At 46.3% G+C, this 23888-nt stretch overlaps 1 protein-coding gene across 2 annotated transcripts in view; it reads right to left on the bottom strand.

Annotated features, from left to right (window-relative positions):
• The window catches only part of DNAJA3 (DnaJ heat shock protein family (Hsp40) member A3), a 202177-nt gene that overhangs the window by 15685 nt on the left and 162604 nt on the right, over positions 1-23888 (bottom strand). For both annotated transcript variants that reach the window (XM_069210448.1, XM_069210449.1), the window contains exon 9: positions 11056-11171. In XM_069210448.1, the coding sequence (XP_069066549.1) occupies positions 11056-11171 (116 nt within the window). The remainder of the gene's footprint in view (positions 1-11055; positions 11172-23888) is intronic.

The raw sequence follows: 23888 nt of genomic DNA on the forward strand, positions 1-23888 counted from the left end.
CTTGTCGACATTGGATGATATTGACACTACTATTTGAGCATCATCGGGGTAGGAGACAACAGAGAAGCAGTGAGATTGAATATATTTGGCTAAAGGGGTGACATAGATATTAAAAAGTGTAGGGCTTAACGACAAGCCCTGAGGCACCCACATGGGACCCCCCACACGGAAGTGTACATCTCAACTTTGCAGTTGGAGTGTAATACCTGTCCCCTTGGATTTATACTGCAGACATCATGGAGAAATCCAATGCCAGGCATTGAAAAATTACATTTGAAGGGAGAAAGTCATTCAGTGTGGCAAAGTCTAAAAACATGAGCAAAGGTATGCCACTTCGGAATCTTCACCCAGATCTATGGATAGCATGACAAACATCCTGAATGAGATGAAACAGTCTTAAGGCAACATATAAGAAAATGAACAGGGTAATACTGCACTTGATCAAAAGAAAGAGCACCTCAACAGGCAGACCAATAAACTTGACAAGGCTAAATACCACATCTCAGATCCTGAGGATGGTGCAAAGACCTCGAGCGACACAAAGTTAGTGGCCACTTTCTGTGCAAACAGCAAAGTTTTAGAAGCACACTCATGGCTCAATATTCGATTTTTGGGTACTGCAGCGTTCACTGCTTTGTGAAACTAGAACTTTTCGTGAAAAAGCACCTCCCGGAAATCTTTGATAGAAAGTAATTCTTGAAGTACTTCATAGTGAACAGCTCACATAGGGCTTTGGTACAGATTCTCCGATGGGTACCTTTCCATCCGAATGTAGCACAGGTCCTTAACTTCAGAGACAGTAACTTCATCATGCAACTTTCTAGAGAAAGGAACAGAACTGAGCGCCAAGGGGCTAGGATTTATCAATGGCGATGAAGAATGCCCTTCGCCATGATGGTTTTAGGTACTCCATGCTGTCTGTACCCTACAAAGCTCCCAGTGTTGGCAGAGGGTCGTCGTTTTTTTTTTTTTTACTAAGAGAGAAGACCTTTTAAGTCCTGTAAAAGGTTCTTAAGAAGAAAGAACTCTACTTAGCCTTCTGGCATTTTAAGGGGCTCTCAGGCACCAATGAGTGATATGGAGTAAACTCCTACCTCCATCCTTTTATATGAGCTCAAGTAATTCATATGTAACGCTCTTTCTCAATTGCTATTTGAGAGCGATGTACTCCTTGATGCAGGGTGGGATGGTTTGAGCTCCATGCATTTTACACGGGAGTGTGGAAATTCTGTCTTTTACCTCCTCACTCCATAATAATGGTGTGTGTATATATGCAGGTGGAGCTGATGGCACACGCCTCTTAGTGCATCTGTCACAGATTGGTTAAGCAATAGCTTTGATTAGGATAGTTATGGGTGGCTACACTCCAAAATGGGGACTACAGTGTGAGTTAGTAAAGGGGGAGTTGGAGATAGGATGCTGGTTTGAACCATTGTTTTATAATCAAGTGGAACTATATTGTAGTTTACATGGTGTCTATTCCAGCTCTATTTAACATGTTTATGTACCATACAAATGCCAGATTCAGCAACGCATAGTATTAAATGTATAGCCTGGAACATATTATGGCTCATTAACCCCAAAGGCGGCAAAACCTGTCCTAGCCTACTTTGAGACACTCAAGATAGACGTAGTTCTTCTACAGAAGGTACACCTGGACCAAAAGAGCCCACAAGACTTGACTCAGAAACTGGGACCTTATCAACATCATATAGCTCCTATGCTACAGGCACCGCTATTCTCATTGAGAGGGAGGTGCATGTAACCCCGATGGAGATATATTCAGATCCCGAGGCTAGATTCCTGTTGGTGTTTGGTACACACTCTGTGAGGAAAGATACACTACTGTTAACAAATTTACCCCTTATGAAGAGTAACCTCAATACTTTGAGAAAGCAGACATTATGTTGCACAACTATGGGAATTCTCCTGACAGGTTGGGTCTGCCTCCTGTTGATCATGACAAGCAAAGCAGGCTTCTAGCTTGACTACTGGAGGACTATGGTAATTTAAACATGTGGTAGCTACAAAGGGGGGAATATGAGAGTCTTTTCTTTATAATCCTTGGTAAATGACTGTTTTCTAAGGTTAGACTACTGGTTCCTGGGTTGTGATACTGCACAATGGGTCAACTAGACTGAATATCTTCCATGCACGCTTTCAGACCATCCCCGATAGTTATGAGGCTTTAAATTCCAGTGAGTGGAGTGGTGACTTTGGTCAACAGCCTTGCATGCAAATGTTTTGTGAGAAGTTAGGGACAGTCATTGCAGAATTCTTTGAGAATAATCTGGAATATGTTGCTCATTATGTTACTATCTGTAAGGTCTTCAACATGTACATATGTGCAATGTTTAATATGTAAAAAGTTTTAAAAGACATACAACAGCAGCTTCTTAGACAGAAGACAACTAGAAAAACAACATGTTGACAATCCCAAATCTATCACACTTGGTAGTACTCCTGAAATATAGTGAGTGGGCAGACAGGGAGGTAAACATTCTTGCAAATAATCACTGGTTTGCCAGCAAGAGAAGAACAACCTAACAGGACTATAGTCCAATTCCTCAGGAACATGAACACATGTAACTCTACAGTTGTGGTCCTTCATACTAAGGAGCTGGAGAAGAATACAACTAAAGAGGAGGCTCCACAAGACATTTGCTTCTTATTATGTAGATGTATGCACTGCTAGAAACATCCCAGGACCTGGGAGGTAAATGCCTATCTAGAAGAGGTCACCATGGCCTGGGTCGGTGATGAGTTTAGAGAACCTCTGGTTGCTCCTAAAGACAAAGGAAATAATTAATGCAAAAGAAAGTTTCCAGGAAAAGAAGACCCCTGAATAAAATGAGCTTAGTGCAGAGTTTCCGGAGGCCTAAAAGCATTCTTGCCTCTACCTCCAAACAGTCTTTAATTAGGCACTGGAGACTCTTGCCTGCAAACTGAGGCAGGGTAACTCCCAGAGGGGGGATATCTTTCCTTTCCAGATGGATGCTTTATGTAAGTGATATATTATTATCTGTTAATAACCCTGGTGATAATGTGTCCCACCGATTAGGGATGTCATCTATTTTTGAGGCTACTCTGGATTGTGAATTTACAGGAAAAAAGTGAATTACTCACCCAGAACATGGCTAGGCCGGATGTAGAGTACCCATTAAAGTGGTGTCCCATCTCGGATAAATACTTCCGGACAGCTGTACAATGTGATAATGTTGCTCTGATATACAGTAAATATGATCTGTTTATCCAGTGGTTGAAGGCACAAAGAAGAGAGATGGATAATACTACCACTCTATTAACATACGGATCCCGCCAAGTGAGTATTTTATTTTTTAATTATACTACAAACACTATTGAATAAGTCAATATACTCCAGTAAACATTCCAGGGTCAGGTGGAAAGTTCTTGCTAGAGTGCTTGAAAGAGGATGCTTTGGATGATTTTCAGCTGTATCCTATGGCAGCTTAAGTGCATTTTGCGGCCTTTCGATTTAAGCCTACTAAGCACATCCCTCACTTGGGATTAGGTGAGGAATGGTTTTGTACACACAATATCGCAAATAAGGTAATCTAGATTGTGAGACTTGGCATCCTTGGCGTGGTCTCCCTAAATTTTTGCCTGTGCTTCCCAGGTTGTTTCTGTGTGCTGGACTCCGTTTTTGCTGTTTTGTTTGCTCTGGACACTTTACCACATCTAACCAGTGCTAACGTGTGAATGGTCCCTGTATAAATTCTATATGTGAGTTGGCTTATCCCTGATTGGCATATTTGATTTACTAGTAAGTCCCTAGTAAAGTACACTAGAGGTGCCCAGGGCCCGTAAATCAAATGCTACTAGTGGGCCTGCAGCAATGGTTGTGCCACCCACATTAGTAGCCCTGTAAACACGTCTCAGACCTGCCACTGCAGTGTCTGTGTGTGCAGTTTAAACTGCCAATTCGACTTGGCAAGTGTACCCACTTGCCAGGCCTAAACCTTCCCTTTTTATACCCCTAAGGTATGCCCTAGGTAGCCCCATGGGCAGGGTGCAGTGTATGTTAAAAGTGGGATAAGTACTGATGTGTTTTACATGTTGTAACAGTGAAATACTGCCAAATTCGTTTTTCACTGTTGAAAGGTCTATCTCTCTCATGTGTTGACATGAGGGCTGCCTCTAAATATAATTAAAGCACTGATTCCTTTCGGGAACAGATAGCAATTTGGAGTTTAGGGTCTCTGAACTCACAGTTTAAAAATACATCTTTTGGTAAAGGTTGTTTTTAGACTGTTTGAAAATGCCACTTTTAGAAAGTAGGCATTTTCTTGCTTAAACCATTCTGTGACTGTGTGTGGATTCCCTGTCTGGGTCAGTTTGACAGTTGGGCTGTTTGCACCTCTCCTCTAGACAGAGGCACAAAGGGATCAGGGGTGTGGCCTGCATATTCTGATGGGCCATCTGGGCTGAAGGGGAGGAGTGGTCACTTACACCTGAAAGGGGTGTGCCTGCCCTCACACAAAGCAGTCCCTTGGTGTGTGCCTGGGGCCTGGCCTGGGCAAGGCAGGATCTTGTAAACAACAGAGACTTGTTTTTGAAGTAAGCCTTTTTCAAAGGCAGAAAGGGGTATAAGAAGAGGACCCCAAACCAGGTTACTTCTGGAACCAATAGGAACCTCTGCCCGGGAGAAGAGCTGGAGAGAGGAGGAGAAGGAGTACTGCCCCTTTGCTGTGACTGTGCTTTGCTGGCTTGGCCTGCAGTAGCTGCTTCTGCCTGAGAGAGGACAAAGACTGACTTTTGGGTGACTTCCCACTGGTGAAGAATCTCCAAGGGATGAACTGAGCTTACCTCCTGTTGATGAAGTCTCAGGGACATCAAAGACTTCTCTCTGCCTGCACCTGGACTTTATGCTGAGAGGCCAAGTGGTGCCCTAACCTGTCTCTGGGCCCTTGAAAGGTGAAGCTGTTGGAAAAGGACAGAAATCCACAAAAAGACCGCCGTGCGGGGAAACCTTCGACACGCCACGAGCCCCGTAGCTGATAGATGATGCGACGCTGGACTTGCGGCTAAAATGGACACTCCACCTGCATTGCGGCTGGAGAAACACAGCGCAACACCGGTAGCGGCTGCTGACTTTACAAGCCCCCACACAGTGTGGGTTCTCGACACTGTGCGACCAGAGTTCAACGCAACATCGCTGAGTGTGGAAAATCAACACAAAGCCTACCCGGACCAGAGGTGCCCGTCCGGGATCAATGCATCGTTCTCTTGTGGGAGAAAAGAAACGACGCACGCCGAGGCATGCAAGTGGATTGTTTGCTTGGCAATGACCTGGAGGATTCCCCTTGGAAAGAGGTTGAATGCAGTTCACACTTGGAGATGTTGGGTCTGCCTGGGTGTGTGTGTCTACCAGGTCTATGGCAGCCCCTCAGGGTGATCAGGAGACCCTGGAGCCTGAAAGAGTGTCTCAGGTGTCTGCCAGAAGGAGGAAAGGTAAGGGGCATGGGAAACCGGCTCCTAAAGTTCCCACGGCCCAGGAGGAGGCTGAACCTGAGGGGGAGGCCCTGGAGTCTACAGGGGAACAGGTGGCTGAACTGTGAGAGGTCCCTGAGCTGTCACCGTGGCAGCAGGAAGGGGTGCCCACCAGGGAGGCATTCTGTGAGGCATAGAAAGTATGCCCTACTCTAGAGGGTTTGCGGCAGCAGGCTGCAGACCAGCCGTCTGGCAAGGAGCCTGGATCACATTTGATTTACTGGGAGAATGGCCTCTTATACAGTGAGCCTAAGGTTCCTGAACCTGGGTCAGCCCATGTGCTGGTAGTACCCCAGTGCTTCAGAGCCTTGCTACTGGGTGTGGCTCGTGATGTGCCTTTAGCTGGTCATTTGGGGAGGGACAAGACCTTTGAGCGGCTTGTCACCCACTTCTACTGGCCCCAAATGTGCAGGCACTTAGATGCTCATTGTAGGTCTTGCCCAACTTGTCAGGCAAGTGGCAAGAGTGGGGGGAAATGCAAGGTTCCCTTTCAGCCTTTTCCTGTGGTTAGTACCCCCTTTGAGAGGGATGGTGTTGACATTGTGGGGCCTCTGGATCCCAAGACAGCCATGGGCAACATGTTTATCCCGGTCTTGGTGGACCAGGCCACCTGGTACTGGAAGCCATTCCTTTGAGATCGATCACTGCCCCTGTGGTGGGACGTGCATTGATGGGGGTATTTACTCGCATTGGGTTCCACAAGGAAGTGGTATCTGATAGGGGCACCAACTTCATATCAACTTATATGAAGTCTCTGTGGAGAGAGTGGGGGGGGGGGGGGGGGTAAAGTACAAATTCACCACTCTTTACCACCCCCAAAGCAATGGTCTGGTTAAGAGGTTCAACCGCACCTTGAAGGGCATGATTATCAGCCTGTCAGAGCCCTTGAGGCGTAAGTGGGACATCCTCTTGCCATGCATTCTGTTCGCCTACAGGGAGGTGCCTCAAAAAGGGCTTGGAGTTAGTCCTTTTGAGCTATTGTATGGCCACCCTGTCAGGAGACCTTGGAGTCTGGTAAAGGAGACTTTGGAGAAAGCCCCCAGTAAACCCCCCCCAGGATGTATTCAGTTATATGCTAGCTCTAAGAAACCAGACTACCCATTTCTGGGGTCTCGCACCGGAGAACCCAGAAGCAAGCAGGGAAGACATGAAATGCTGGTATGACCAGAATGCCACTCTGGTCTAGTTTCAGCCTGGCCAGAAAGTGTGGGTTATGGCGCCAGTTGAGACTAGGGCGCTCCAGGACAAGTGGACTGGGCCATTTGAGGTGGTGGAGCACAAGAGTGAAGTCACCTACCTGGTGGACTTGCGGACTCCCAGAAACCCAGAGAGGGTCCTGTATGTGAACCGACTCAAGCCACATTTTGAGTGGACTGAATTGTCCATGGTCCTAGCAACAGATGATGGGGTGGAGGAAGAGAGTGAGCCTCTTCCTGACCTCCTGGAGAGAAGGATGGGTCCATGGAGGGAGTGAACCTCCCTCACCCTCCCTGACCCCAGAACAGCAGAGGGACTGTCGCCAGGTGTTGGGTCGATTTTCCTCCCTGTTCTCCTTGATCCCAGGGGTCACACACTTGTGTACCCACGATGTGGAAACTGAGGACAGTCCTCCTGTTAAACTTAACGTTTACAGAGTGACTGACAAGGTTAGGGCTAACATCAAGGGTGAAGTTTCTAACATGTTAGCGTTGGGGGTTATTGAGTTTTCTAGTAGCCCTTGGGACAGCCCTGTGGACTTGGTCCCAGAAGCTGCTGCTCCTGGTGCCACTCTAGAACCAGGAGCTGGTTCTGTGTGGATTACATGGAACTCAATGCGGTCACTAAGACTGAGGCGCCTCATCCCCCATCCTGATGAGCTCATTGGCTGGTTGGGTGCTGCCAAATACCGAAGTACATTTGATCTTACCTCTAAGTACTGGCCCATTGCCCTAACTGAGGGAGCTAAGGAGAAGTCTGCATTCTTCTCACCAGATGGGTACTACAAGTTTAGGGTGATGCCCTTTGGGATGAAGAATGCTCCTGCCACCTTTCAGAGGTTGGTCAACCAGGTGTTGGCTGGAATGGATGATTTCATTGCCGCCTACCTGGATGACATTGCCTTATTCAGTTCCACGTCGAAGGAACACTTGCAACACCTCTGGAAAGTGTTGGAGGCCCTGCAGAAGGTAGGCCTCACTACTAAGGCAAGCAAGTGCCAAATAGTGCAGGGTTCTGTGGTGTACTTGGGACACCAGGTAGGGAGTTGCCAGGTGGCACCCCTACAGCCAGAGATTGACACCACTCTGGCTTGGGAGCCCCCCAAGACCCAGATGAAGGTAACAGCCTTTTTAGGTCCCATAGGAGGTTTGTCAAGGGGTATGGCACAGTTGTTGCTCCCCTGACCTAGTTAACTTCCAAAAAGCAGCCCAGCACTGTGATCTGGACGGAGTCTTGCCAGATGGCTTTTTATGCCCTGAAGGAGGCAATGGGCAGAGCACCTGTGCTAAAGGCACCTGACTGCTCCAAGGAATTTGTTGTGCAAACAGACACCTTAGAGCATGGTATTGGAGCAGTACTCTCACAGCTTAATGAAGAGGGCCTAGATCAACCCGTAGCCTTCATTAGCAGGAGGTTACTTGTCAGGGAACGTAGGTGGAGCGCAATTGAGCGTGAAGCTTTTGCTGTGGTCTGGTCACTGAAGAAGCTAAGACCCTACTGGTTTGGGACTCACTTTCAGACAGACAACAGGCCTCTCAGATGGTTAATGCAGATGAGGGGGAGAATTCCAAATTGTTGAGGTGGTCCATCTCCCTACAGGAAATGGACTTTACGGTGGAACACCGCACTGGCACTGACCACGCCAATGCTGATAGTCTGTCCAGATTCTTCCACCTTACAGATGAAAACTCCCATGAGGTTGGGTAGTTGCTCTCCACTTTTAGCTAGGGGTGGGAATGGGGGGGCTGCACAGGGACCTCAAGGACTTCTCTCTGCCAGCACCTGGACTTTCTGCTGAGTGTGCTGCTTGCCAAGTGGTGCCCTAACCTGTCTCTGGGCCCTTGAAAGGTGAAGCTGGTGGAAAAGGACAGAAATCCATGCAAAGACCGCACTGTGGGGAAACTTTTGATGCACCAAACGCCCCACGGCTGATAAACGATGCGCCCCTGGCCTCGTGACTAAAATCGATGCTCCACCTGCTTCGCGGCTGGGAGATCGATGCAATGTGGCTGGAGAAACGATGCGCAACACCTGCAGCAGCTGCTGTTAACGACGCAAGCCCCCACGCAGTGGTTTCTCAACTCAATATCACCAGGCGTGGAAAATCAAAGCAAAGCCTGCCCGGACCTGAGGTGCCCGTCCGGGATCGATGCATCTCTTGCAGGAGAGAATAAACGACACACGCGGACCCGACCAGAGGAAGAACGACGCACGGTCTCGCTAGCGAGTGAGAAATCAATGCACTGCTGGCCTTTTTCAAAGCACGCTTGCCCGTGCGGCTTTATTTTGATGTTACCCAGGTACTTTTGTCCAATAACAGCATTCTCACTGTTTTCTAAGGATTAAGACTCTTATTCTTTTTTAAATTCATATCTCGACTTGTGTATGTTGGATTTTTTTTTTTTTAGATAAATATTACCTAATTTTCTAAACCTGTGTTATGTCATTTTGTGGTGTTTTCACTGTGTTACTGTGTGTGTTGGTACCAACACTTTACACATTACTTCTGAACTTAAGCCTGCTTGCTCATGCCAAGCTACCAAGGAGGTGAGCGGGGGTAACTGAGGGTGATTCTCCTTTACCCTGACTAGAGTGAGGGTCCTTGCTTGGACAGGGGTTAAACTGACCGCCAACCAAAGACCCCATTTCTAACATGGACCAATTTCCAAAGTCAATGGTAAATAATGGACACAATGGGTGTGGTGGATACTGGCCAACACAGCCAGCGTAAATATATTATAATCCCTGGCCATGCCTCTGGTCTTCAACCTCTTGCTTGCTTACGTCTACACTTGAAACACGGCTGATGGCCTCACTTCTTTCCCATATTGAACACTTTTTTCTGGATCAACAATTATTGATTCTTTGGGACAACAAGACAAGGGTTGTCATTAAGACATTAGAACTATGTCAATACTTTCGAATTAAGCAGATGGCCAAGGAAACAAATCTAAACATTTGTCCTTGCAACTTCGGAGTTCACCCCTGCCACACAGCTAATAACCTTCAACTCTACTAGAAGATGGGTCCCCAAGCTTTATAGAAATTGTGCTTGGATACTGTAGTAATCTCTGACCTGCTGGATAGGTGTTTATGGAAATCAGATTCTGGAATGTTGTAGTTGACAAAAACTGGTACTGTTAATGCCCTCAAGTTAAAGTGATTTCACCTAACTACAGACACAATCATCTTCATGTTAAGTTTTTAATTACCTATACTAATCTCCGGCTGTAATGTACAAACTAATGATACAATAAGTGCAGAGTGTTGTTGGTGTGCTGCCGACTGGGGAGGATGTTTCATTTAGCCTGGCACTGCCCAGTCATTTGCACATACTGGCATAAGGCAACCTACATGATCCCACTATTAGGTTATGTGTCAAATGTCCCGAAGCCAGGCAAAAAGGCTTGCTGTGCTCTTTTTATTGTTGGCAAAGCACAGAATTGCTATGACTTGGCTAATGAGACCTCCAAACCACCACTATGGCCTGGATACAGGACGTTGCCTATTGCAATGAATAGACTGATTGTTTTAGACAGATCCTTGCTGTATGTGGGGTTCAAGATGTTGAATTGCTAAACTTCAGAAGTGCTTTCCAGTATTTAATTTGTAAAAAAATAAATAAGTACAATAAAAAGTAAGTGTCAAGGCCCCAGTCAGGAGGCCACCGCAACTTGCATCACACATTGCCACTGCCAGCACTGGCAATAACATTACTTACACAACTACTAACCATCACACTGCTACCAGTGTGACACTTTAGCATTTAGGGCCCCAAAGCTATAGGAATGGTTTGGGTGGCAGGTATTAGTTGTTTTTAATTTATATTGAATTAATAAAGAACTGATGTTCTGCTCATCTTTCAATTACACAAACAGTGCCACCATATGGGATCTTTCATAAGTGCCGATGCTGGCAATTAAGTGACCGTGCCGAGCACCGGAACCCATTGGATCAAATTAAGCACTGGTGATACTGCTTCACAAATACTGGTGAAAATTTAAGGTGATGCCTATTAAAATGTTCCTTTAGTGTGATTACCTGGTATATACAATCAATCCCCATGTCTTTTAATTTACTGGACTATGTGTTACTGATGCTATGTATTGCTCTGGTGGCCCCTAATACATTGCAACACTGTAACTAATTTGATCAAGCTATGATGCACTACTTGACTGCCTATTGCTGGCAGTATGGATTCCTTATAAAATGTTAAATGAAAAAAAAGTCTGTCTCTCACTTCTATGTAGCAATCGGCTAAAACTTTTTGATCGATGCAATGTTGTGCATAAAGGAACCGTTGTTACAAATAGAGAAAGTTTTGACGGGCCTCAAACTGAAACTTACTTAGGTATGCGAATTTTTATGTGAATGTAGTGGTCTCCGTAGCCATAGCTGTTGACCCTTGGAATGCCTTTCCCACCCATGCGAATCCTCTGATCAGCTTGGATACCAGGAGGGATCTATAACAAACAGGAATCATATCAAGCACTTTAAATTTAAAGCCTTTACAGTAAATGCAAAGATGATATAAACCATTTTCATTTCAAATTTGAATTTCAGCATTAAAATAAAAAATGCACACTCTCCCCCTCAAAACAATAAATGGTTTATTTAAGTAAAATTTTGGAAAAGAGCAAGAAAGTAAAAGGCAGAAACCCATTAACAACGTCAGCAAGCAAACTCATGCCCCCAAATATCAAACTGAAACCCTTGTAATAGTGGGACCAAACAAATTCTAGTTGCACTACTGCCAGATGCCATGTCACAATGTATAGTGTGTGGTCCTCAGGCCAGAGGCAGCATGCTGCTGCTTTCAACAAAAGAAAAGATGTTTCAATGACAAGGCATGCACAGAACAGCTAATACATAAATTAGTAATTCTTCAACTAAGAAAAAAGTAAGTAAAAACAGCTTTCATCCACTGTGTCAGGCAAAGAAAATTCTTAGAGAAATCAACACTCGCTAAGATCAATATTGCTGCAAATGCGACTCCCCATATGACCACTCAGGGCTACAGATTTCAATTAAAAAAGGTTATTCATCTGTAGTCCTGTTTGAGCATAGTAGGAATCTTTACTGACGTTGTAGTTAGCTGATGCATGAATGGATCCTGGAACACCTATTCTGTGTAGTTTTCTTCCATGGAATAAGCATCAGAAAATGTATTTTGCCCATGAAAATACATATGTATCTGTGGGATATCAGCCTAATAGAGAACTAAGTTTTCTTGAATATTCCAGTAACTCTTTATTTTGAATAGAATTGGTTTGCAGCATTCACATTCAGGCAAAAAAGCATGTCCTTAACAAGAACATGAGGGTAAAATGTTAGGTGTACATTAATCACAGATAGAAGGGGAAAGGCCTGTGCAATTAAGAACCTGGGAGGAAACCCAATACACTGTACTGACAAGTTTTCCTTTCTGACCCAGTTGTTTTTCCAGCTTGTGAAAAAAGGATCTAAAGGACACCTCTAAGTCTATTTTGCCTTTAAAACCTTATATTTTCCTGTCAGTAATCCAATTTGCCAAGCCACACTTGGCATTTTGATCATCTCTTATAGAGCTGGAACATTTTCTTCCAAGATTCTGACTGGTTTTCCAGTCATGATTCCTTCACTACTCTCAAAGTGTCCTACGTACAGAAGGAAAAATGCTGTAAATGACTCCCATAAAGTGTGGGCATTGTGCTTGCCTGCCTCTCATTCTGTTCAAGACTGCAACATCTGTACAGGGATGTCAATAAGAACTTTGAAAGGCAGGGAAAATTTGACTGAGAGGTAAAAAGAAAGATCTGCACAGAAAGTGGGGAATTATTCCAGTGTTTACGACTTTCAATGAAGATCGTAAGATGCAGAAGTGTTCCCTTAATGAAAGAGCCCCTTTTTGACATGGCCACCCCCACTTTTTGCCTGGGATCAGATGCAATTCTGACCGAAGTGCACTAGGTTCCTGCTACCTAGGTCCCCAGTGTCAGATCTCTTTCCCTAAAACTGTGCAACTGTTCCCCAATTGGCAATACGTTTAGCACCCCTTTAAGTCCCTAGTAAATGGTACCCCAGGTACTTAGGGATGAGAATATTAAAGAGGGTCCTTAAGGGCTGCAGCACGTATTGTGCCATTCTAAGGGACCCCTCAGCACACCCATGCAAACTTCCATTGCAGGCTGCCTCACATGGTGCGGAGAAAGCTGAAAACACAACATGGCACACCTCCTGTGTGCCATGCCTACAGGCATGGCATGCAGTATAGGTAAGTCACCCCTACAGCAGGCATTACAGCCCTAAGGCAGGGTACACTACTACATGTGTGGACATATCTGCATGAGAAGACGCGCCCTTGTGATGTCTAAGTCGATTCTTCAATATTGCAAGTTAACAGGGAAGCCATTCTATGTACATGTGCTGGTCACTGGTAATTATGAGCTTCCCAGGTACGTGATGGCCTCATAGAAACCAGAGATGTTTGTTATCTCATATTAATAAGTCTACAGTGATTCCGGAGAAGGATTTATGAATACATACACCCAGAGGGCACCTTAGAGGTGTCCCCTGAAAACCTACCAACTACTAGTGTGCTGGCTGGCTGGCCCTGACCAGCCTACCACCACAGATGAGTTTCTGACCCCCCCCCCCCGGGAGGTGAATGCCTATGCTCCCTGAGGTCCTAACCAAAGGCTGCTGTGGGCAGAGGACTCAACACCTTCTCCAAGCAGGGTTGCTAGTTATCAGCATATCAAGGCAAGAGGCTTCAAAGACCCTAGCTTCCTCTGTTAGTGGTGATGCCAACCCCCTGCCCCAGGCCCAGGCCCATTTGGCACCAAGACAGGCGGGAAAATTAGCTAGTCAGTAGGGGCATGTTCCCTATTATACTAGTTTCACTCTTAAGGTGAGCTACCTGATGTGAACACAAAACTTAGAATTCGACTGTAGGAAGCTGGATCTGTATATACTATATCAAAATGAGATATAGTGTGAACAGAGTCCAGGGGTTCCCCAAGAGGCTCGACAGAGGCAATAATAGATAATACTAATGCTCTATTTGTGGTAGTGTGGTCGAGCAGTTAGGCTCATCAAAGGGTAGTGTTAAGCATTTGTTATAAACACACAAGCAATAAGTGAAAACCCACACACTCAATGACTTAACTCCAGGCCAATAGGTTTTTATGTAGAAAAATATTCTTATGTTAATTTATTTCTAGAACCACAAGATTAATTTAGTAGGTAAGTACATAAAATGAAAGGTACTTTGCATAGTAATACTTACGACTGAATAGAATCAATATTATACACAGTTTTCTTTAAAATGGCAAAAAGCTATTTTAAAAGTGGGCACAGTGCAATTTTTAACAGTTCCTGGGAGAGGTAAGTACAGTTTCTGAGGTAAGTACCACACTTACAGTTCCGTCTCCGGGGCTTGGTAGCCCACCATCAAGGGTTCAAGGCAACCCCAAACACCCAGCACCAGCAACACAGGGCTGGTCAGGTGCAGAGGTCAAACAGGAGCCAAAATAACATGGGTGCCTATGGAAACAGTCCCAGTTCCAGTCTGCTCGTAGGTAAGTACCCGCGTTGTCGGAGGGCAGACCAGGGGGGTTTGGAGGAGTACTGGAGGGGCCCCAAGTAGGCACAAAAACCACACTCAGCGGCACTGGGTGGCCGGGTGCAGTGTGCCAACAGGGCATCCGGTTCTAAATAGAACTCTATGGAGGGACCTGGGAGTCACTTAGGTGCTGCAGGCAGGGCACAAGGGGGCCTATTCGAGCAAGCCACCAATTGGGCAAGGGTAAGGGCCGCCTGCTGGTCATTGCTGCACCGGTGGTCAGTTTCTCGTGGGCCTGGGGGCTGCGGGTACAGTGCTTCTCCAGGCGTCAGATATCTTCATCCCAGGCAGTCCTGGTCAGGGGGGCCCTCGGGATTCCCTCTGCAGGTGTTGTTGTGGGGATGCAGAGAGGTCAGCCCAGGGAGGACACTTCGGAGTCGCCTGGGGGTCCTCTCTGGATAGTTGGTTTCTCTGGACACGGGCCGGGGGCATTGGGTGCAGAGTAGTTGGACTCACGCTTCTGGAGTGAGGTGAGAGTCCCTTTAAAGTTGGTTTCTTGATCTTCTTTTTGGACAGGTCCACTGACCATGGGAGTTTCTTGGTCCTCGGTGATGCAGGCAGTCCCCAGGAGGCTTTTCAGGGGTCGCTGGTCCTGCAGAACGCGTTGCTTCTTTTCTTGCAGCTTTTCGAAGCAGGAGACGGGCCAGTAGGGCTGAGGCTGAGTCAGTTTGTGTCTCCTTCTCTTCTCTGCATGGTTTTCAGCTCAGCAGTCCTTCATCTCTCTTGAAGTTGCCAGTAACTAAATTTAGGGGTGTATTAGGGTCAGAGGGCAGTAGCCAATGGCTACTGTCCCGGAGGGTGGCTACACCCTCCTTGTGCCCACTCCCTCTGGGGAGGGGGACACATCTCTATCCTTATTGGTCCTAATCCTCCAAAGCAAGATGAAGGATTTCTCAAAGGGGGCGGGGGGGTTTACTTCAACTCTGGTCACCTTAGGGGTGGACACCAGGTGTTACAGTTATTGCAGGGGGAGAGCCACCCATGACAGGCTTTGTTTCCGACCACAGAGTGCACAAAGGCACTCTCCCCATGTGGTCAGAAACTCGTCTGGAAATGGCAGGCTGGCACAGACCGGTCAGCCTAGCACTAGCAGTTGGGCTAACATACAGGGAGCATTTCTAAGATGCCCTCTGTGTGTATTTTTCAATAAATCCCACACTGGCATCAGTGTGGGTTTATTGTGCTGAGATGTTTGATACCAAACTTCCCAGTATTCAGTGTAGCCATTATGGTGCTATGGAGTTCGTAATGACAGACTCCCAGACCATATACTCGGTATGGCTACCCTGCACTTACAATGTCTAAGAACTGACAGACACTGTAGGGGCATAGTGCTCATGCAGCTTTGCCCTCACCTGTGGAATAGTGCACCCTGCCTTAGGACTGTAAGGCCTGCTAGAGGGGTGACTTACCTATGCCACAGGCAGTGGTTTGTGTGCATGGCACTCTGAGGGGAGTGCCATGTCGACTTTGTCTTTTCTCCCCACTAGAACACACAAGCTGCAAAGCAGTGTGCATGTAGTGAGTGAGGGGTCCTTAAGGGTGGCATAATACATGCTGCAGCCCTTAGGGACCTTACCTGGCCACAGGGCCTTTGGTACCAGGGGTACCTTTTACAAGGGAATTAACTGTGTGCCAGGGCTGTGCCAATTGTGATAACAAAGGTACAGTTTAGGGAAAGAACACTGGTTCCGGGGCCTGGTTACCAGGGTCCCAGCACACTTCCAAAGTTGGCATCAACACTAGCCAAAAAGTGGGGGGTGACCATGCCAACAGTGGCATTTTCCTACATCGACCATCTTGGTTTTTGGTGGAATTAGGATCACTGGGATAGGGTTATGCCGACTCCCCACATTAAGTTGTCATATAGAGGGTGTAGTCACCCTAAAGGGAGGAAGCCATTGGCTACTACCTGTCACTCCTCTTAACACTAAACTGGGTATTTAGGTGGCACACCCAAAGCCAGGAACTCAGATTCGACAGATCCAGAAGAGGACAAAGAAGAGCCGCAAGAAAGCAAGAACAGAAGACTTTGCTCTGGACTTTTGGCACCAAACCCTGCCTGCACCAGTTTCGACAATCACATCAATGTGACTTGTCCTGCAGCTGTGCATCTGCCAAGAACCCCAGTAGACTGACATCCCTTTGCAAATTATCAGCAATCTCCCTAGGAGTAGCTACTGCCCTGTAGTCCACAGGCACTGAAGCAGCCGAGTCCAGTCCACCATCTTGCAGCTTTCTGGCCAGTCCAATGCCGTAGCCACCCAGAAAAAAGTACGTGTCACTGAAGGTAAGAACTATTGACCCATTAACTGTGAAGACACCAGGACCAACCGGAGCCGCAGACCCAATACCCGAGGTACCGGACCTTCTGCACCAAACCAAGCCTGTGTGTCCAGGTGGACTCCCACCACACCGAGACCAAGCAGCCATTGAGGGGCGTTAGCACCAGACAGATCTACTTCCGAGAGTGGTCCAGCTGTTCTGATTCTGCACCATCAACCGGCAAGACCAACATCTGTGAGGACCTTTGACACACCCAGCCCAGACGACCTATCTACGCTGCAACCGAATGTCCGAGCCCGGCTACCACGGAACAGACTGTGCTTTCTTTGCTTCAGGACCCTTGCAACCCCCCACTGGAAGCTCCTGGACTTGTCCCCAAGTCCCTCTCGGTAGCCTGTTTCCAGGTGGCACACCCTTCGATCCACAGGTGTAGTGTGCAAAACTACCAACCAGCACCTCTGCACCCATACGCCTTAAGGCCGTTAACAAGTAACTGCTGGTGGCACTTTGGACCTTGGCCTCCTACAACTTTAAGTCCCGAAGGAGTTCCCCAGAAACAGGCTGTAAATAACATAAGCCTTTTTCTCCATAGGAAAGCATTGCAACGTAAAGACTCATTTAAGTGAACATTTTACTTACCTGTAAAAACTGATATTTAAAAAAGTACTTACTTAATAAAGTTTTTGGTATCAAAATGTACATACTTTTTTTATTTTTCTAAATTGCACTCAGATTTATTCAAGTCAAGTCAAAGAAACTTTATTTCGGCTACAAGAGCCATAAAAGCGCATAGCAGCAATAAATACAAATAAATACACAAGGTAATAAATATAACGATACATATAATGATAAAAAATGGAATAAAGATAAAATACACTCACACAGTGCGATGGGACAGTTTTGTTGGAATCATTAGACAGATAAGAATTTCCTTCTGACAAACCAGCTAGCTCCGAGGAACTTGGCAATGGCGATCACTAGCGTTGGCCTAGTGTCTGATATGAGGATTCACAGGGCGATTTCAGAGCTGCGGACTCCCAGCAGTCTGCATGCCGGGGCCAGCCATTTCCTACGTGAGGCGGTGTACATTTTTTGCTGGGCAGTAGCTCGGGCAATCCCCGTAGTGCGTAGGTGGCCTAGGGTATTTGAACTAGATGCGCGAATGTGCTGGTGGGCTTGTTCTAGCATCTAGGGCCACCAAATTGTCCACCATGGTCCCGTCCTTGAGTGTCAGTTTTAAAATGTCAAAGTGTGTTCCCGGGTCTGGCCATCTTGCTACATTGATTATGTCCTCGCGTATTACAGAGCGACAGCCTCTTACATGGCGAATCCAATGGACTGCCTTGTTTTTAATAGAGTCTGGCCCTTCCTTATGTGTCGATGTGTTTAACTTGGGAACGTTGACCATTAGAACTACATTACCGGATTGAGACCAATCAATGGCAGGCTGTGCAGAGTATCTTGGGGCAGTATTGCTCATGAGTTTGGAGATTTTGTAATGGGGGTCTAGTGTTTTCCCTGCGCCTAAACTGTTGTGCGAAGGAGGGTGGAGTAAGTTCTTGGTCTTAGCACCGACTGGGAGGAGGCCATCACAGCTGGGTGCTGAAAGAATGGGCAGATTCGTCATGGTGCCTGGTAGGGTTGAGCTTTGGGTAAGGTTCATGGTGGCCGTGCCATCTGCAAGAGTTAACCGTTTTACTATTGCAATTAAGGAGTTAACCATGAGCTTAAGTTCTATTACTTCCTTTTTTAAATCTTGTATGCATTGAGTGTGCTGTGGGTTTATGTGGGTTGAGTGTGTGCTTGCGGCTGCTAACCCATCCACCCTGATACCTGGGTCGATGTCATCATGTGATTCTAGGGCGTTAATTAACGGATTAAAGCGGTTGCTGCACTGGATGAAATCGTTAGATCCCAGTGGTAGCTCCTGCACTAGAGATGGAGCAGTGTGGGTGATAAAATTCCTGCCCTCTCCCTGCCCTGTAGTGGCTGTGTCTTGTTGCCCACATTTCACAAAAATATCAGCAATTTTCTTTGGGCCAGCCCTCCTATTAGTTGGGGAGTGCTCCCCCACAGTGCTGTTAGAATTATGTCCCCGAGGAGTAGTTAAAATTCCCTTGCATTCACCCAAAAGAGAGTAAATTCTGTCCATAACGCAGTTACTAGCTGCATGCTTGTGTCTTTTTTGCTTAGCTTTTAGCACAGCCCCTGCCCCAGCCTCTATTGCTTTCCTTTTACCCATCTGGGACGGTTATTGGTGATAAAATGTTCTACAGAGTATCAGTATAATGAAGCAACCTACGGGATGGCACAGTGTTGGCAATAGCGCATAGAGCTAAGATCAATGATGCCTACTTGAATGGCCAAATGTTATGGGGTGACCCAGCCCAGCCTCTTCCGGGCTCCGACAGGCCCGGGCAGCGAAGTGCCCCCACGCGCTTTATAGTGCACGTTGGTGTCAAGTGGGTGCAGGTGAAAATGGCCACCTCCTGGGGCCTCAAAGCAGCTTGGGATATGTAGTCCCTCTCGAGTCTTTAGCGCGCCTCGCGCAGCGAAGTGCCCCCACGCGCTTTATAGCACTCGTTGGTGTCAAGTGGGTGCAGGTGAAAATGGCTGCCTCCTGGGGCCTCAAAGCAGCCTGGGATATGTAGTCCCTTTCGAGTCTTTAGCGCGACCCGCGTAGCGAAGTGCCCCCACGCGCTTTATGGTGCTCGTTGGTGTCAGGTGGGTGCAGGTGAAAATGGCCGCCTCCTGGGGCCTCAAAGCAGCTTGGGATATGTAGTCCCTCTCGAGTCCTTAGCCGTCAGATTTATTCTTGAGTGTGTCTCATATTGCCACTCTAAGTACAACAAATGCTTAGCACTGCCCTCTGATTAGCCTAAGAAAATTAGTTACTTAAGTGTAACTGTAGTTCTTCAGTATTGGAATCTTTCATAGATTCACATGCTTGAATAATTCCCGGTTATCGAGACGGGAGTCCCCAGTGTATTATAATAGCAATGTAATGAGAACTAAAGTGTATGCAGGCCTAAGGCCTGCCACCTTTTTAGTCTATCCTTGTCTATTGGAGACAAAAGACCCAAACCTGGTTTCAGCCAATCAGGCAGCCGTTCCCTCTAGAACACTCTTGTGAGAAGCTCCAGTGCCTCAGATTTTCCCACAGCACGAGTGCTGAAGTACCTAAGGTATATAACCTTTAACAGTGAGCTTCTCGGGGGAAGGGGGCGAGGGAGGGTCTCTTGTGAATCTATGAACGATTCCAATACTGGAGAACTACAGTTACATGTAAGTAACTACATTTTCTTACTCCAATATTGGAACTTTCATAGACTCGCATGCTTGAATCTGAGTAGCAAGCAGTAGTGAAGCACATTGTATTGTGAACCCTTTATATCAATTGATAGATTTAATTCCATGAATAGAAAATAAAGCTTTAGATGATTAATTGCTATTGAAACAAAAAAAGGTTATTACACAGTGCTAAATAACCACCAATGTACTGTGAAGGAAAGACACCTCATTATCATACAATGTGATGAGCATTATACGGGGTAGGAGGGAAAAGAGAAGAATAGCACAGCTCACCGTTACTGGAACAGATGCCGCAGCACCGCTTGCCCCACTGCTACATCACCTTGTGACTATTCTTCCAAGCAAAAGTGCTTTGTGAAAGTGTGCGTGCACTTCCAGGTGGCCTCTCTGCAAATGTCCTGTATAGGCACACCAGCGAAGAGCGTTGTGGATGCTGCAACAGCTCTAGTGGAATGTGCATGTGATGGTTTGAGCAGGGGCTTCCCTATAGCTTTGGGGCAATAGTCAATTGCAGTAGATATCCATCTAGCAATTCCTTGTTTAGAAATCTATTGCCCTTTCCTAGGGGCACTGAATGACATAAATAATTGATTTGTTTTTCTAAAACATCTCATCTTGTCCAGATAAAATTTGAGACACCTTTTGACCAAGGAATGAAGAGACTTTTCCGCTGGCGTAGAAGGATTTGGAAAATAAGGCTTTAGCACAACTGGCTGATTAATGTGGAAGTCTGTAGGAACTCTGGATATGAATTTTGGATTAGTTCGAAGAATTACTAAATTGTCTTTAAACTGCAAGAAAGGGTTTTGGATTGTGAAGGCTTGTATTTCGCTAACCCTTCTAGCTGAGGTCAGCGCAAGAAGAAGTGCAACCTTCCATGACAAGAATTTTAAGTCCGCCCTGTGAATAGGCTCAAATGGATGTTTCATTAATTGGGACAAAACTACGTTAAGCTGCCAGGATGGCGGTGGTGGTCTGACTGGCGGGAAAGAACGAAAAAGTCCTTCAAGAAACTGCTTGATAAGTCTTGTTGACCACAAAGATGGCAAGTTCTCTGATAGCCTATAATGGGAAGTTGCAGCTAAGTGGACTCTAATTGAAGCATTCGCCAAACCTTGTCTGGCTAAATGGAGGCAATAAGGTAGCACCTGCTCTGGTGATGATGAGAACCGGTGCACCTGAGCTTGTTTGCACCATACGCAAAATCTTTTCCATTTAAGGCAGTAAGATCTAATGGTACTATCAGCTGCAGCTCCGGCAAGAATGACTCTACAGTCAGAAGGAATGTTCAAATTCATGGTGTTCAGGAGCCAGGCAGTCAAATGAAGGGATGCTGGGTCCGGGTCGAGAACATGCTCGTCGCTCATTGTTAGCAAGCGGGGTATACTGGCAGAGGGATGCTGAGGCTCTCTGACAGGAGGAGTAGCTCTGTATACCAATGCTGTTGAGGCCATTCCGGGGCTACTAGAAGAATTTTGCAGTGCTCGTTCTTGATCTTGGCTGGGGCTCTCGGAATGAGGGGAACTGAAGGAAAAGCATTAGCATAAATTCCTGACTATGCCATTGAAAACGCATTCCCCCCACGAGCCCGGATGGTGATCCCGACTTGCGTAAAATAGGTACATTGCATCCCAGGGAGTGGCAAAAAGACTGAGGTTTGGCTTGTCCCATTGAGAGAAAATGTGATCTAGCACTCTCTGACTTAACTCCCATTCGTGGTTGGATGTTGTCTGCCTGCTGAGGGAGTCCTTAATAACTTTCAGAGTGCCCGGTACATGCTCTGCCAAGAGATACACTCCCTGTAGGATGGACCAGTTCCAAATACCTTGAGATTCTCAAGATAAAAGCAGAAATCTGTTTCCCCCCCTCCTTGTTGATATAGTGCATCATTGTGGTGTTGTCCGTACGTATGAGTACCGACAAATTTCTTATCTCTGGTAGAAAACCTTGAAGCGCTAGGCGAACTGCTTTCAGTTTGAGATAATTTATATGGTACGTTTTTTGATGTGATTCCCACCTGCCTCTGACTCGTAAATCTTGAAGGAAGGCTTCCCAACCTTCTAGGGATGCATTGGTTGTGATCACCCAGGGGGCTGGCTGAGGAAGGAGAGGCCCACTGATAGGCGAGATCCCTGGGTCCACCAAGATATGTGTGTTCTCATGCGTTTTGTAATTTTGATTACATTATCGAAAGACCCCCCCTGGACTGCGTCCACTGATTGTCTAGCTGCTCTTGAAGTGGACACATTCTGAGACGACAGAATGGCACAAGTGAGATGCAGGAAGACATCATTCATAGTAGGGACTTGAAGAGGCAAACTGAAACAGACTTTTTTTTTTAACCAGACTGGCTAAGGAAATAATTTTGTTTCTGCCTCTGTCTTGTAGGAGCTGCCTTGGTGTTGGATGTGTCTAGAACTCCACCCAGAAAGGTCCTTATTTTCAGGGGTTGGAAAGCTGATTTGCTGTAATTGATAGTTAGGCCTAGTTTTCCAAACAGCTCTATGAAGGCCTCTGTCGCTTTCTGATGCTGCAACCTGGACTTGCCCTTGATGAGCCAGTCATCCAGATATGGAAAGACTTGATGTTTGTGTCCTCTGAGGAAAGCTGCTACTGGAGCTAAGCATTTGGTGACAATTCTGGGGGCTGATTTCAGGCCGAAAAGAACTTTGAACTGGAAATGCTCTCCGGCTATTGCGAATCTGAGGAACCTTCCGTGGGATTGTTGTATAGGAACATGGAAATATGCATCCTGAAGATCAGGAATGGACATATAATCTCCTGGATTGAGAAGGGAAAGGATATCTTGTAAAGCAATCATACAGAATTACTTTTTTGAGGTAAGTATTCAGGTCCCCGAGATCCAAGATTGGACGCCAATCTTTCCATTTCTTCTGGACAAGGAAGAAATGAGAATAAAACCCCTTGTTTCTGTCCGGAACAGGTACTCTTTCTAAAGCTCTTTTCTTGAGCATTATCTGGACCTCCTTTCTGAGAAGATTTAGGAGTTTCAGAGAGACCAGAGGAGGAGGTCTTGCTGGCGGAATTTACATGAACTCCAGTGTATGGCCAAATTGAATAAGGTTGAATACGCATCGGTCGGAGGTGAAGATTTCCCAATTGTGTACATATTGGGAGATCCTCCCTCCTATAACTGGATTTGAAGAAGGATAGGTAGCCGGAGTAAGAAAGAAGTCATTGCCTGCATCCTGCTTCTCTTGTTTGTCAACCTGCTCTTGTTCTTTGCATGGTTCTAACACATACCCCCTGTGGAAGCTGCCTCTGTTGATATTGGGGACGAAAGGATTGGTAAGTGGAGAAAGAAGAGGGATATTTAGATTGTTGAAATACCATTCTGTAGGATGGATATACCCTTCTCTGGGACCCCGAAAGGGCTGTTTTTTTAATTGCAGGATTCAAAGGGACTTTGCTGCGTCCGTATCAGTTTTTATGGCCTACAGGGCATCATCAATATGTTTCCCAAATAGGGCTTCTCCAGCGAGATGTAAATAGAGAATTTTGTTCTGCATTTCAAGTCTAAAAGAAGTCATACGAGGCCAGCCCTGCCTTCTTAAAACAGCTGCACCCGCCAGCTGACGAAAGGCCGTGGTAGCAATATCCATCGCACAGTCAATGACTTCAACGGAAGTCCTTTCCCCTTCCTGTAGTATCTTGATTGACCAACTTCCAGAGGATTCAGAAGCAATGTAAGGAGCAGTGTCTGCCCATAGCTGCCTGTCGTATCAGTCTATTAGACCTAATGTGTTTGACACCCTTACCGTAAGAGAAGACATCAAGGAGAGGAGAAGGGCTTTCCTATATTATCAAGACTTCTTCCTTCTTTAACAGGTGGAGCAGAGCTTCGAGCTGAAGGATTTCTAGAACTGCGTTGTGCTGCCTAAGTGATAACAGAGTCCGGGTTGGGTGTCCAGTAAGGCACGCTGGGGCATCGTCTGGCACCTTATATTTTTTATCCAAG

Source organism: Pleurodeles waltl, chromosome 10 (genome assembly GCF_031143425.1).
Source record: "Pleurodeles waltl isolate 20211129_DDA chromosome 10, aPleWal1.hap1.20221129, whole genome shotgun sequence".
NCBI classification, from domain to species: domain Eukaryota; kingdom Metazoa; phylum Chordata; class Amphibia; order Caudata; family Salamandridae; genus Pleurodeles; species Pleurodeles waltl.